Source organism: Corvus cornix, chromosome 2 (genome assembly GCF_000738735.6).
Source record: "Corvus cornix cornix isolate S_Up_H32 chromosome 2, ASM73873v5, whole genome shotgun sequence".
NCBI lineage: Eukaryota > Metazoa > Chordata > Aves > Passeriformes > Corvidae > Corvus > Corvus cornix.
Window position 1 is genome coordinate 18199399 of NC_046333.1, and position 15462 is coordinate 18214860.

The 15462-nt window shown below is 43.1% G+C and overlaps 1 protein-coding gene across 5 annotated transcripts in view; it reads right to left on the bottom strand.

Annotated features, from left to right (window-relative positions):
• The window catches only part of SPAG6 (sperm associated antigen 6), a 51983-nt gene extending 38149 nt beyond the window's left edge, over positions 1–13834 (bottom strand). For 4 of the 5 annotated variants that reach the window (XM_039549369.1, XM_039549372.1, XM_039549370.1 and 1 more), the window contains exons 1-3: positions 13736–13834; positions 13540–13635; positions 2590–2756 (exon numbers count right to left, since the gene is read on the bottom strand). In XM_039549369.1, the coding sequence (XP_039405303.1) occupies positions 2590–2756; positions 13540–13635; positions 13736–13760 (288 nt within the window). In that variant the 5' untranslated portion in view covers positions 13761–13834. The remainder of the gene's footprint in view (positions 1–2589; positions 2757–13539; positions 13636–13735) is intronic. The other variant, XM_039549371.1, reaches the window with a different exon arrangement.
• Between the last annotated feature and the right edge of the window lie 1628 nt (positions 13835–15462).

Sequence of the window (15462 nt, forward strand, 5' to 3'; positions counted from 1 at the left end):
ATTTCTTCTAAAAGCACAGTTAAGTCCTCCTGCAAAGAAGTCACATTTCAGTCTCCTCCTGCAGTTTTATAACTGCCATTAGGATATGGAAGCTGAAGATTAAGTTTCCTCTACTGCCTTACATTTTCAAAATCCAGAGCCCAGTTAAAGTACTCTGGCCAGAGAAAACCATGTTGTGACAGTTTCCCTCCCTCATGAAGGACAAGATTCATGGGGACACAAGTAACCTGCTGCTGTGTCTATGTGTCTGGAGCACACCCTCCAGCCTGGGTACTGACAGATCATCCCTATGGACAAGCTCTAGAGGACTCTCTCTCCATATGCCAGCTGGCTTTGATCTCATCCCAAGATGCTTGATTCTCCCCTGCTCTGCACAGGGAGCCTTGGCAGTTTACTTTCTACTGTCAAGGTACCCAAAATGTAAACAATGCAAAGGCCACATTCCCTCTGAATCAAGTCCAGAAAAACAAAGAACCATGTGAGTGCTTTTGTGTATCCTGTAAGGTACCCAAACACCTTCAAAAGTCTGACTGAAGCACTAAAATATGGCAACAGAGCAGTACCTGCAATGGCCCCCCAGGCAGTAAAATGTACCCTGGCCCTAAAGGAAGGTGACACAGCATAACACATCCATCCACCTAAACTCCTGTTTCCTCAAAGCACAATGGCCTCATCTATTCTACTGGAAACTGTCCCTGCCTTGTGCCTTAAACCACGTCCAAGCATTGTTGAGTAGTTTCATGGCTGGCATTGGCTAAAACCACATCAGAGAGCATGCTACTCATTAACAAGCACAGTCATCTTCCAACACATGCCCTTACCTTCCTTAGTTTACCAGTACTGATATAATTCCTTAATGGCAAAAGTCCAGTCTTCTAAGTTAAGGCCTACAAGCAGGTACATTAAACATAATTTACAAGCAAAGCATTAAACCTCATTTAGGGGGAACAGAAGTTAAGGGAACCACTACAGACAAATGGTCAAATCCCTAGATAATGTAAGTTACTGTAAGTTTTGCTGAACTCGATGGGGCCATAGTTGTTTGCATAAGTCTATGTCTGTACAAATATGGGTATGTTGTTTCTGTTCAGTAATTATGCTCCTGGCAAAAAAAAACACTTCTTTGTTTTCATTATTCAAAACATATTATTTACAAACAAACCGTATTCACACGCACAGTCAGAACACACTGTAAAACCAAGGTTTGCCCCGTTTAATTGATAAAACATTGATCTGGGATGTTACCCTGTGACTGTTCCCCATAAATCAGCAGAAATAGTATTCACTGTGTGCTCAGAGAATCTCATCCTTAAATATAGATGATGATACACTAAGAGTGAGTGGAATGGAAAAGGTTTTTTTTGCCAGTGGGAAGTGACAAACTGCTTGCTAAACTCTGCATGAACTGGATGAGTTTCCTTCACTTGCCCTCAGTCACAAGGCATAGTAGGCTTTCCATGACCTCACACAAGTCTTGCTGCTGTTTCCCCTAATTACAGCTATCTCAGGGTACTCAAGCTAATTTAGTGAGGGTTGCAAGTTGTAGCAGGGGGTAGTTTCCAAACCAATGGAGGGTAGATTTTTGTTCCACGTCTTCCCTTAAAAATATAAATAAAATAACCAAAATGCTTATAACCTTGTCTAATTAAAATCTTTACTTTCTTTTCATACTATACCACCATCTTGCCATCAAAGTTTTTCTTTAGCTTTTTCTTTTTCAATTTTAATTGTATAGGCAATGATTCTATATATACAAAAAGTATGCAATGAGTACATTTACATCTTCATTTTTCTCAAAAGATTGAAAATGAAAATATATAGTTTTCCAAATTATATTTCCATTGAAAACCTACTTTTCCTAAATCAAAGCTGCAACATAAGTATGGTTGTGATATCAGTACACTTAAGCCTTCAGCTGTCACTTTCCAGCTGTTAGGAACCCTAGTTGAAAGTATTTCTGTTAATCTAGGTTAGCATCATTGGAAAAATCAAAGCTGAAAGAGACACAGAGCTGGAAGAAAAATGTGAGGAAGGGGGTGAAAGAGACCAACAGATTTATTTGCATTGCAATTGTGACTGTACTTGTTTGGTTTTGACAAATATGAAGACGAAAACCTTTCAGTATATTTTCCTGTGTCAGAGGTTTGTTATTTCTCATGCTACAGATTTCCAACAGCCTATGTTTGGGGACATTAGGTATTTCATTACAGAAGCTCAGGTTTTTTATATGTATTTTACAAGTGTCTGGTATTATTGACAAAACCTAGTCAATTATCACCACAGCTTCCAAACTGTCTCCTTTTTGAAAAGGGACCTTTTACAAAGCATCACTCAACATTTTAAAAACGTTACAGTGCAATGAATGCATTTCCTATAGTGCATTAAACAGTAATATGATATTTTAAAGTCAAGCTTATTGAAGTCAGACTTAGACATATAGTACACAGTGGTCTCTCATAGGTTCAAACATACATGCTGCTCTGACTTCAGTACATTTAATGTCCTATTAGAATAACAGCAGACGCTGATTTTCCTTTCCCTGTTTAACAGTTTAAAAAAATACTACTTAAAAGAACAATCATGCCTTACATTCTCCTCAGGCAATGCACATATGAGCTGTGGAAGAATGCCTGCCTTCACAACTGCCTCTGCCAGGTCCACGTCATAATCAGCAAGTCTCCCAAGAGCCAAGGCAGTAGTCTGTCGAATACTTGGGACGACATCCAGCAAAAGAGGTCTCAGCAAACACACTACACCTGAGTTGCAGCAGGAAGAGAAAAGCTGATTTGGTAAGCGGAAGTTTTTGTAAACATTTGCCTTTATTCATAAAAACCTATTAAATTACTCTTCCAGCTAATAAGAACATGTAGGAAATCCAGGTGCTCCTCTGAAATGAAGTCGGCACTTGGATAGCACTGCTGACATATAGCAATGTTTCTGCCCATTTCTCATAGGTACAAAACAATTCTGAAACATAAAAAAACTCACATGTAGAAATAAGGTGTAAACAAATATCTATAAAATATATCTTAAAGTACGTGAGAAAATAAGGTACATTCAAACATACATAAAATGCATGTGTTACTGGGTGCACAGGAAACTCCATCTGGACATCCTGGTGAGAAGACATTGGCATGTCCCTCGTTCATCATGCCAGAAGAACCTCTACATTGAATTATACCAAATTACATTTCATCTGTTATAAGCAATGACTGATTTGAAGACCAATATCCATAATATATTACACTCCAGATAGCAGACTTGTAGATTTTCTTATTATGCTATTATTTATGATATGTTTTCACTGATGAGTTCACAGTGTTATCAGCTAAGCATAAAGAATGTGAAAGTAGCAGCAAGGGAAACTATAAGCATCTACAGACTGAATGACTGGATGACAAAATGGAAAGTGAAATGGAGCTCATGCAGGGAACCCAACTCCAACCTCATATATGCAGTAATGGACCCCAAAGAGATTACTACCAACCAGGAGAAAGATCTCCCTGTTAGAATGGAGAGTTTCCAGCTCTTGCTCAGTAGTAGAGAAGAAACTTTACCCACAGAAGTATACAGAGTGCTCATGATTATTTGTAAAGGGGTAGAGGCTAAGGCAGGGGTCATCACTATCCTACATTTAATACCTTCCACTAGAGTAGAACTGAAAAAGGTTCAGTGAAAGGAAACAAGGATGATCAAAGATGATCAATATGTATGTGGAAGCTCCTCCTGTTAAACTAAGACTCTTCAGTAGGGATAGAAATGAGATCCAAATGGTTACATTAAAAATGTGATTTTTAAGGTCTGGGAAGGGAAAATTACTTGTATTGTGATCCCGCAAATGTGCTGTCCCTGTAGCAGCCAGCTGCATGAATTAATACTTTGGAGCTTTATACCTCAGCCAGAAACGAGTGGTCTCTGAAAACGGAGCTGCGCTACAACAGAACAGCAAACACTCAGAGCTACAGGTATCTTCGTATCAGCTTCCTCAGCCCTTTCCACTAAATTTTTTTACTAATATAAAAATCTAGTTGAGTACAGTGAAAGAAAGCAAGATTTCCCTTCTCAAGGGCTCCTATGGTTATTAGCACTGAACAAGGCCTTTTGGTGCGACAGTCCCACAACAGGGGGATCACTGTCTAATGGCAAGTAACAAACACCCAGGTGTTCAACAGACACTCCATGACAAGGAAAAGCTGAGGACCTCAGAGCAAGGAATAGTCCAAAGGGATGGAGGCTATAACAAGTTACAGCTGTAGCATACTTCTTTCCCTAAAAAGAAAAAAAGTAAGTTGAGCAGCAGTAAAATTCTCACCTTTATTTTACATCAAAACCAAATTGCTCCCAGCAAGAAGAAAATAGCCAAATCATCTATACGTGGCTCTGAAGGGGCTGGGAAGGAGGACACACAAAACTAACCATGGAGGCCATGCTATCTATTAACAAATTTGTAGGAAGGACAATACTCCAGACAAAAGCTGCACTGTCATGAGAGGTACAGCCTCCCAGCATGTTCGCAAGACAAAATAACATAGGTTTCAGGGGGACATATAACAAAAGCAGAAAAGTAAAATGAACCTATGGAAACAGGTCTGTAATATAGCTGGGGCCTCCTCATCCTTCTGTTAAAGCCACTGGGAGCTGAAAGAGGCCTCCTGTGTACCAAATGACAGAAGATAGATCCTCCACTATTGTAAGATCAATGTGAATTCATTTAGCACTTTGCAGAAATCACTACTTCAGAATGTGGTCATTATACTGACATCTTCTCACAAACTCTCCATAGCAGGTATGGTGTTGTTAGCATGTTATGCTTCATGTCGAAAACTCCTAAATACTTTATATGACAAATTAAAAGTAAAAACAAACATACGAGCTGGGGCCAACACCATGTATCATCTGTTATTTTCTAGCCAGTCATCTGCACCCTCTGTGGGAGGGTATTTTCTTGTCCTTCCCTCTACATCAGTTGCATGGTCAAATAGCTGCTGAAATTCCTAAGGGGACCCCACACTGTTCTTACTGTCTAGATTGAAGGTATTTCAGTGAAGCAGGAACACCTAGAAATAGTTCACTTATATTTAATGTACAGATATTACATTTGAGCCCTTGTCTTGAGATAATATGAAAACAAGATTATTTAATAAATAGAAAAGAAAAAAAATAGAGGGGGAAAAATAGTTTTACTGATATAAAAGAGGCTGTTGCAAGTAGTTGAAGGAGAGGAAACGGAGCACTTCAGCATGCAGTCCCCTGACCCTAAAAAAGAGAAGAGCCTGATGGCTGGGACATTAAACTAGGATGTGTCAGACAGTTCAATTCTGATGATCTTGAATCCAGTGAAATTTAAACAGACTAGAATCACTTTACCTGGGAGCTAGGTCCAGACCACGTGACACATTTCTGACCTTTATGACACACTTAGGCACTGCAAAATGTAAAACCACATTTAACAAGGTTTACATACATATATGCTTTAAGTTGTTCCAAATGTGAGAGTTAATTAATTTGTATTTTCAAGATTAGCTGATACAGCTTTCACTTTTGGAACAGCCTAAAAAGCCTTCAATCTGAAAATGCTCCCAAGCAGCACGCCTCCCCATGACCAATGCCTTTCGTTTCATGACAGTATAAAACATGTAAAGTTTGGTGATGACATTTAAGCATCAGCACAAAATGTTCTACTGAGAATTACTTTAGCTGGTACAACTTATACTGAGGAAAGAGATGAAAAATGACATGGGAGTTACTGTTTGAAGAAAGACACAAGATGCTACAAGAGGGTTAGAAAAAAAAAGAACAGGTTTAGAAATAATAGCAACTGTGCTGGTCCTCAAGGAGACTATATTTTCTTAAAGTCATGTTTGAATGTAAAAAGAGACAGTGTACAAATAATTATAATGGAAAGAGTTTTGGATAAACAAGACATCGAAAAATCAATTCCTGTTGCTGTACAAGCCTTATATTGACATCAAATTAACTGAGAATTGAGAGAAGTGTATAGGCCTAAACTATGCCTGTGCATTGAACATAATTAAAAGCTTTTACCTCTACTTTCCACCTTCTCTTAAAACCACTTTCTTTCTCTGTGTCAAGATGCTTTCCGTCAGCTCCAATTACTCTGCAAGACCAACTGCTTGAGGAGTTTTCACCATTGCCACCATTTTTGCATCTTCAGCAAACCTAGTATTTCTTTCTTTACAGCACTCAGGAAAAAAAGAATTCATTCTCAGAGTGTGAAAACAGCTACATAAAGATTCTACAGTCTATAGGACTATAGACTATAGGAAAGCCAAGATATCCAACCTTTTCGTCTACGACTTTTGAACATAATGCTGTAAAGGACAGATGTGCCTGACACAGGATAAGGCTTTCCTGCACTGGGCCCAACCCAGCTCTTTGTTCCAGACACAGCTGTATTTGGTCACCTCCTCTATTTGATCTCTTCCTTTCATCTATCCTGTTTACAGCAAAGTCTACTCCTCCAAAGAGGTCCAAGCCAGGATCCCTATCAGCATTTTTAATTAACTTCAAATGTATTTAACATTACTTAGCCCAGGAAAATAGGCAAGAACCTTCCAACAACTTCCTTTTATCTGGACCATTTACTCAAGTGAACAGGGCCATACAGATCAGGGAGTAGCAGTGTCTTGTTGCGGAAAACTTTAGAACTCTTTGGTCTTCTTCTAAATAAGTCTGTTGTGACAGAAGTAGGAAATTCATTAACTCTAGTTCAAAAGCAACCACACAGAAAGTAAACTACAAAATAAGGCATTTAGACTATTGGACTAGATTTGTTTTGGAAGAGTTCCCACTAGCACTCAGAAACTGAGTAACAGAGAATTACTGCCAAATATTCTCTCTTGCATCACAGAACCTTGACTGACATTGGGCAAGGAACGATTCCCCTTTCTATCCTCAGTTTCCCACTCAAATTTGTTTCAAAGAATGACACACTTTAGAAGCTGAATCACTCTTAACACACACTTCTCAAGTGGAGCTGTTACATACAGGCCTGATGCACTTTCTTTTAGCAAGCGAGTGCTGGCTGCTGCCTATCTGGAAAACAAACAAACAAAAAAAATCACTCAGGGCAGCAGCAGGTTCCAATTTTTTTCCTTCTAAGTTTCTGTAGTAAAAAACCAGTCACTATTCTGGAGATAGCAATCTTTGCTTGGCCATTTTGATTTCTTGGGGAAAACAACCTGGAATTCATGCAGAATACTTCTACCCTCCCCCCATCCCCATCGAGTCCTTGTCAAACTTGACCAGTCACAAATCAGAGAAACATCACTACATTGGAAATTCTTTTCATTTCTGCATCTAAAGATGACGACTCCTACCTTATCCTCTTTCCTTAAAAGTAAAAATAATTTCTGTTTTAAAATGTGGAAATAAAGTCATTCTACACTACTGTTGTCTCTGGACACACTCTTGTCTTGAAGATGCTGCCCTTCTAATTTATGCTTTGGACCAAGACAACATCTTCTCATTTTTGTGCACTACCTGTTACATTTAGAACATTCACAGAGCTAACACTAGTACTCAAACATTCATAATATCAGCTTGATTTTTCAGAGCTCCTCATGTCAAATTCAGCTGACTTAACAAGGAAATAAAATGGAAAATGGAAAAAAACTCTATCTTCAACTACCCTTTTCTAAGAGCTGCACAGCAGTGAGTTTTAAGTCCCCTACTTAAAGCAAACTTTCCAGAAGAGCAGTGAGAGAGAACTTTCACACTCACTCATCTTGACACAGCCTCTTCCAGAGACAGCAGAGTATGCACGCCTCGAGTACATACTCCTCAAGTATGACTCATCATGAGAAAGAACTCCTCAGAACAACAGTTCCACGCACAGCACAACTACAATCCTTCAAAGATCAAAGGGAACATGAATTCAGTTTGGTAACAGACTCTGGCTAATCAAGTAATTCATACAGCAACTACCAGATGGTGTGGGACATAATGAAGATTCAGTTTGACAGTATCACTGAAGATTCCTGAAGGATCAAGGAACAGTAAGTTTCTCCTCCTTAGATGCCAGACCCTGTTTCTGCATTAATGAAGCAGAACTAATCCTGTTACAAGAGGACAAATTTCTGAAAATACCCCTTACAGGGCTATTAGTGGCCACCACGCAGTCATGAACAGACACACCAAAACGAAGGTGGTCACAAGGAGCTGCTTTTTTTTAACATCCACTCAATTAAGATGAGACTGAAGTTTCAAAAAAATTCTGGTTTTGACATTTTACTTGCAAATCTCCAGACAGGCCGGGAGACTGAGAAGAGGAGGTATCCTGGAACAGCTGAGCTTTCAACTGATTGAGTTACAGAAAAAGTCAATCCTCCAGCTTCAGCTGCATTTATTTTCTCCTTCATTGTCATCTCTTGTGCTTTCCTTAAAACAGCCTCCTTATTCCCTTCATCAGGCACCACGATGTCAAGCCTTTGGGAAAGCCACTCTCCACACCTGATCTACTATAACTGCAAAGGCAACCTTTTGCCTTTCATGCCACATTGCATAATCCTCTCCCACTTCTCCTGCTGCTAAAGCTCAGTAAAGCTTTTAACTCGAAATAAAACCAATTTTTTTAAAAACACAAACCCAAAACAAACAGCAGCAACAAAACAACCAACAAAAAAAAAAAAACCAAAACCAAAAAACAAACAAACAAAAAAAAAACCAACAACAAAAAAAAAAACAACCAAAGCTGTGTGCATCCTTTACAAAAGAGGGTACATAAACCCCAGTGTTGAAACTGGCTACATGGGGGCAGTGGTGTCTGTCCATGCATATCCACTTGCAAGGTCCAAATGCTCCCAGTAGGCTTTCTATTAAGCACTGTGCTATCAAAGCACAGTCTTTAACATGATATGAGATATGAAACTATATCCTAAAATCCGTTTCCAGAGTCTGATTCTAATTACACAGGGCCAAGTGTCCAACTGTCACATTCAAAAAAGGTACATTTAAAGAAAAAAAAGTATAGTTAAAGAAAGAAAATTTGAGAAAAGCATGAGCAAAAAGACTCAATGTAACTCAATGTAATGAAGGAGGGAAATCAATTTGAACAGTATTTTCTTAAAAATAAAGGCTCCTAAAAGCAATCTAGAGATTTGGAAATATAGCTTCTAAAATCTGTCGCCAGTGGAATAGGTCTGGAGTCAGGAGAGAACTAACACTCATAACAGCACTCTTTACCTACAGAAAGACAGACCACGAAACAGGGGAAAGTCTGCCATGTCGCAAGGGCTGGTGCTGGAGCCCTAGTCTGATTCAGATAAGCCCTGCCTCTAGCCCTTAGCCTCTTGCCAACGTGGACTGTGAGGAACAGGTACAGGAGAAAATGCCCAGAGGTAAAAGGGGAGGGGAGAGCTCAGTCCTGGAGTATAAGGCCTGAGAAGCAGCTTGATACCAGGCACAATGGAAGGGAGACCTGGGCTCAGGGCTGTGGGCTGAGGGAGTGGGAAGTTGGAAGAGATTCACTGGGAAAGGGTCTTTATTTACAGTGATATTTTGGAACTTTCCTGGAACCCTGCAGACTGGCCAGCAAGCCAGAGGAACAGCAGTTGAAGTTATCTGCCCGAGATGATAAAAATATCTAGCAGCAATGTGAAGGGAACCCAGGTGTGCAGGGCCCCAGCACACAGGCTGCTGCACCACACAGCTTTGGATTTGTTTTTCCATGTTCCATACTCAGCTTTCCCAATGACTTCCACAGCCATTATGCTTAAGAATGTGATTAGCCCCAAGAAAGGGGTTAAAGAGCTGATCTTGTAATATCTTTAAAGTCAAAGTAGCAAGACTAAACTGTTTCTTAATCACAGTGATAGCCTTAAATAACTCACCTACTAAAAGCAACATTCTCATCACTATATGTTCTAATGCAAGATAAATAAATAAAAAATAATCAATCAGAAACGAATACCCAGAAGTAATTATTCTGATACATGTATTAATCCTCAATTGTAAATGCCTCAAAAAAAATCAAAACAAAATCCAATTTCAAAGGGTTTGTTTATTTACAGAGCACTGCACTTCACAAGGAAAAAAATGAAGAACTAGACCCTCAGTGACTACCACTCTTACAAACATACTAGAAGCACTTCAGATTTTCACCTAGCTCTTCCAAAACACAGAGAGCTGCCTAAATCTCAGTGCAAGAATGAGAGCTCAAGTTCATCTGCCATTATAACCGAAAATAGCCTGTTTCTGGGATTTTAAATTTTGGGAGGATGAGGGGGTGTGAGCTGAAAAATGCATTTCAGTACCAAACTTCATGGGCAGTAGCTGCCAAATGAATAGACTTATTTTTAGAAAGTATATTTAAAGTAGTTACTACCAAAGTAGCTTCTCCCATTAGTCAGCAGCCCTCAAGAAACAAGATTCGATAAAATGTCTGTCATTGCTTCACATGTATATTTACTAAATGGAAAAGGTCTAGGAGTTTTGGAGCAGACTTTTTTCTCCAAGTATCAACTAATTAAACATTCAACGGACAAATCCTGCAATTATTCATGGTAGTATTTAATCATAAGGAACAACTTTATCAAAGCAGAGACTTGGAAAACACACAGGAATGAGTTCCAACAAAAGAATCTCTCTGATCATTCCTTGCACTTTCTTGCCACCAGAAAGCTGTTAAGCTCCCAGGCACTAACCCCCGAGGACATTCCTGACCAAGAAAGAGTGCCATGCAAATGTGTCAAAGTCCAGGGCTAGATTCCAGTTCCCTGGTTACAACATCTTCAAGATTTCTGTTCAGTGGGAAAAGCAGCTCCGGAACTTGATGAGACACAGAGGCTTCAGAAGACAGATGCCCTAAGAAAAGGTGGGTTTCCTGTTGGCCCTCTCTGACCTTCTTTGCAGCTTCTCACCAGTTTTCCTTACAGGTTATACATAGGAGTCTCCACAGTAATGGTACCTTAAGGTTTCTCAACAGTCAAGCCAGCATACGGGACTCATGCCTCTGATCCTGGCTGCTTGCTCCCCTCCAGGCTGCAGTCTCTGAATTTGCAACAATACCACTGCTTGTACCTGGTTTAATACCACAGAAGCAGGGCTTACAGGGTAGTAAAGAATTACTTTTTCAATGCTTCCATCTTTCATGCTGTTAGCATGGTATCCAGAGACATCTCCACAAAGAATAAGGTCTCAAACTAGTATTTATTTTCCTTATAAGACATTAAGTATTTATCAAAAGGGCTTCTAAAATGGGATCAGATACTTTATTCCTTGAGCACTCATCTTTCACTCTTATTCCAGGAATATAAACTGAGGCCATTAATACAAGAGTACATCACAGTACATTTTAAGGATATAATTTTGTTCAGATTCAAGTCACTGTAATCTTGCCTTCTGATTCTGCCAGAAAAATACTAAACCCTGGCAACTTTTGAGATCCAACAAAAGAACCCTGCAAGGTGCCCCTGACTCCTACAGCTAACATAAAATGACAGCGGGCAAAGATTTTCCTCATCTTCTTAAAACAGTGATCTCCATAAGGTATGCCTAGAATTCTTATTCACCAGAATAAGAAACAAGCCCCAAATCCTTTTAAATATGGATTTATACAAAGAAACACATATAGACAGACATCGTTCTTAAATCACGGCTCCAGCACTCACTAGATTAAGACCATAAAAGGCACAGCAGTTATCTGCTAGACAACTATGTCCCAAAGCATTTGTGTAAGTGTTTTAATAAAAGGACCAAATCACATTTTATTTGATGTGAGGTTTTAAAGAAAAACACTCAATCATATATAATTTAGGAGGAGGTTTTAAAACTTGTATCTAGCACATCCAGAAAAGGCCAAAACAAACAGCTCTCATTGCAATTATATAACTACAAAGTATTTTGAAAGACACAGGTGGGAAAGATGGTAAAATATTTTTGGCCATACAAATAAATTGTAACAGCCATCTTTGCAGACATTCCCCTCTTGTCCAGCATCTGAAAAACTAAAGCCTATGGAAAAGCAGCTCAGTACCAGAAACAGCCAAGCAGGAAAACCTACACAAACGCACATTTCCACATTACCACCCAGAGCCTGATCCTTGCAAAATTAACCTTCAGACGAACACCAGCTATGTGCAGAAGGAAGTTTCAGGCCTCTGAACCAATTATTTGTTCTGCACAAGCAACAAATCAGTTCTGAGGTAAAGTTACCAACCAGATTACATCAAAATAGTTATTTTTAAAAGAAATACAATGCAATTAAAGTTAGCTTAGCACTTTGATTGCATTGTTAAAATAGAAACTTTCTGCATTTTTAAAATGCTGAGCTGCAAGAAGCCTGCCTATATGGGATCTCTCTCTGGGAGCTGCTAAAACCAGGACTGTAAAAGGACACAGAGGGACCTCTTCATACAAATAGGGCATAAATTATTCCTTTAGCCTAGACGTCCCTTTGGCAAACAGAGATCACTTGTATAAACTACAGCAGTGGCATTAACTCACCAAAAGATGGAAAACAAAACAAAAAAATCAAGATCCACAGCAAGGTAATACAAAAGGCCTGGTGTCAACATGCCACTCCCATAATGAAAGGAAATGTTTCCTTAGCAAGAATTTAAGTGCTAGATTTTTTAATAAAACAATTTTAATAAACAGTTGTAAATACAATAACAGAAAGCTGTGAATATTTACACCATTGGTTTTCTTTTTCGTTTGCTTGTTAGATGCCATTGTATTTGAGAAAAGACTTACAGCTTAATAGATCTGGGAAACAAGTATTAAAAACAAAATTTAAACACACCGAAACATAATCAATTCATGAATACCACATGGCAAACCAACCACTGATCTATAGCATATTTTCAAACTGTCATTCAGGTGATCAATTATCAAGCACTTCTTTTTCCTCCTTTAAGCTCAGGAACTTTGGCCAAGCGGAGTGGGTCTGCCAGATGCCAGCAGCACAACAGCTGGTAGAAGTGCTCCCGCAGCTCCTCTTTCTAAAAACGTTCAATTTGGCTCACGACATCCCATGACAGCAATATAACAAAAGCAAATCCCTCCTAAACTGAGCCAATCTGCCGGCAGAAAGCATCGAAGAATTTAGGAACAACTTGTAAAGCCAGTATAAAAATAGTTTATTCTAAAAGTAGGATTTCCTTGGCAACTCAGTGCTGGCTTCACCACGAATTCCAATTTCTGTACTTTATATAAAGCTATATCGGAAGCACGAGGAAATAAATTTTAAAAAAGGTTATACTGAGAAATTTTCCTTGAAATAAACTTGAGGTCACAGCCAGAGACATCCACCCCCGCACAGGCAGGCGGGGCACCCGCCCGCAGCTGACCAGCGCAATTTACTTTCCCACTGCATCCAGGGGGACTCGACAAGCAGGGCGGGGGCCAAATCCTACTGGAAGAAAAAAAACTCCGGAAACTGAGCGGCCAACGGGGGAGGAGGGAGATAAAAAAAAAGCAGACCAAGGAAAGGCCGCGGCGGCTCCGCGTTGTCCCCGTCCCCGCGGCGCGCAAAACCCCGCGGCCGCGCACGGCCCGGCCCCGCCGGCTCCCGCGTACCTGCACTTTGGAGAGTGTCGATGCTCTGCGGGCGGGCGGCGAGGTCGGCCACCGCCTGCGCGAACTGCGCCCGGGCGCGCTGGTACTGCTCGAACACTGCGGGTGGCAGCGCCGGGGCGCCGAGTCAGCGAGCGGGTCGGCGGGCGAGCGCCGCGCCACCCCCGCTCCCCCAGCCCCGGCCCCCGGCCCAGCCTACCTTGCAGGACCTGCCGCTGGCTCATGGCGGCGCCGGGCGGGCTCCGCGCCCGCGGGGATTTCCGCGCTGTGGACGCGTCTCCCAGGCAACCGGGCGGAAGCCGAGAGGCGGAGGGCGGAGCCTCACTCGTGACGTCAGCGCGCCCGCCCGCCGCGCCCAGTCCCGCTCCGCCCCGCGGGGCTCCGCGCGCCGCCCTCGGGCCTTTCCCGTGGGGACGGGAGGGGACGGGACGAGCTCAGCTGGGATGGGATGAGCTGGGATGAGCGGCAGCCCGGCGGGCTGTGCCCGGCTGGCGGCAGGTCGCACACGTGTGTCACATGTTCCCTGCTGGTACAGGTGTGGGTATCGGCACTACAGAGGTTCGCGGGGGCGTGCGGACCAGCAGCTCCGCGGAGAGGGGATCGCCGCTGTGTCACGTCTGTAACACACACTCGGCACCTTAGGGGGTGTATCAACATTACGTAACATGAAAACGCGTACAGCGGGTGTACGCACTCACCTCTCACCGGCAGGCAGCTGCTACTCTCGGGAGCGCTGGGGAACGGATGGGGACGGGCAGGGAACGCGCAGCGCCCGCGGAGCTGTGCCGGGCTCATCGCAGGGACGTGTCCGGGCCACAGCCGCGGCGCGTCGCCGAGTCCCGCGCAGCGGAGGCTGGCGGCGGATTATCAGACGGCCGGGCCGGGGCCTGCCCGCCCCCGCTGACATTTGGGAGCGGCGCCGGGCCCGCCCCGCCAGTGCGCATCGGTGGGACGCGCTGCTCCGCCGGGGGCGCGTCCCTTGTCCCGCTCCGCTGCTGCGCAACTTGCCAAGAGCCCAGCGGGCAGACAGGGAGAGCGTCGCCGCTCTGGTGAAATCCAGCGCATCTCCCGGCAGGTCCTCTGGGGTCCACCTGCCTGGCTCCCGCTTCCCTCCGCTCCCTGGGTGCGGAGGGAAAATAAAAATTAAAAAAGAAAAATAAGAGCAGCTAGGAGCTGATCTCCCCCCGCCGCGCCTTTATTCTTCGGGAAGTGGGGTCCTTTGATTTCAGTTTTTTCTTTCCTTTCTCACCACCGACGCAATTCCTCCTCGGGGATCTCCGCTCTTGCCTTACGCCGCCGCGACGACCCACGCAGGGGGTTTTTGCGCCGCATGGGGAATAAACTTGTCCCGCGCAGTGCCGCGGAGCCCTCCTCCACCCACGGCCGCGGAACGCGGCGGGGCAGTGTGGGCAGCGTCGACGTGCAGGGTCGAGCCCGTGGGCTACAGCCACCGCCTCCGCCGGGAGCCATGGGAGAAGTGCGGCAGAAGAAGCGCCGTGTCCCGCTGGAAGGAAAGGCTTTTCTCAGACGATACACAGCGCAGTTAATGATCTTCCCGAGCGCACCCATCCGCGCAGAAGACCCGCGCAGCGGCAGCTTCCCGCCCCGCTCGGCCGCAGGTGGCCGGGAGCAGCATCCGCCCTCTCCGTGCAGGGGGAGCGGCGCGGGAAGGGGCATGGCGGGGAAGGATGGTCCGGCAGCACCCCTCTGGTTCTGCCTGGCACAGACACAAGTTATTCCTGTGCACAATAGTGGGGGGAACGGGTGGTGTAATTTTTTTTTTTTTTTTTCCAACAGCGTATCATTCTGGTAGATAAGATGTGCACTGCCTTCCGCTTTTTCCCATCTTGATGTCCGGCCATAAGGACTAATTGCGAATAATTCTCTTTGTAACCGGTCGGCAAAGACATGGTTGCGTCTACGAGT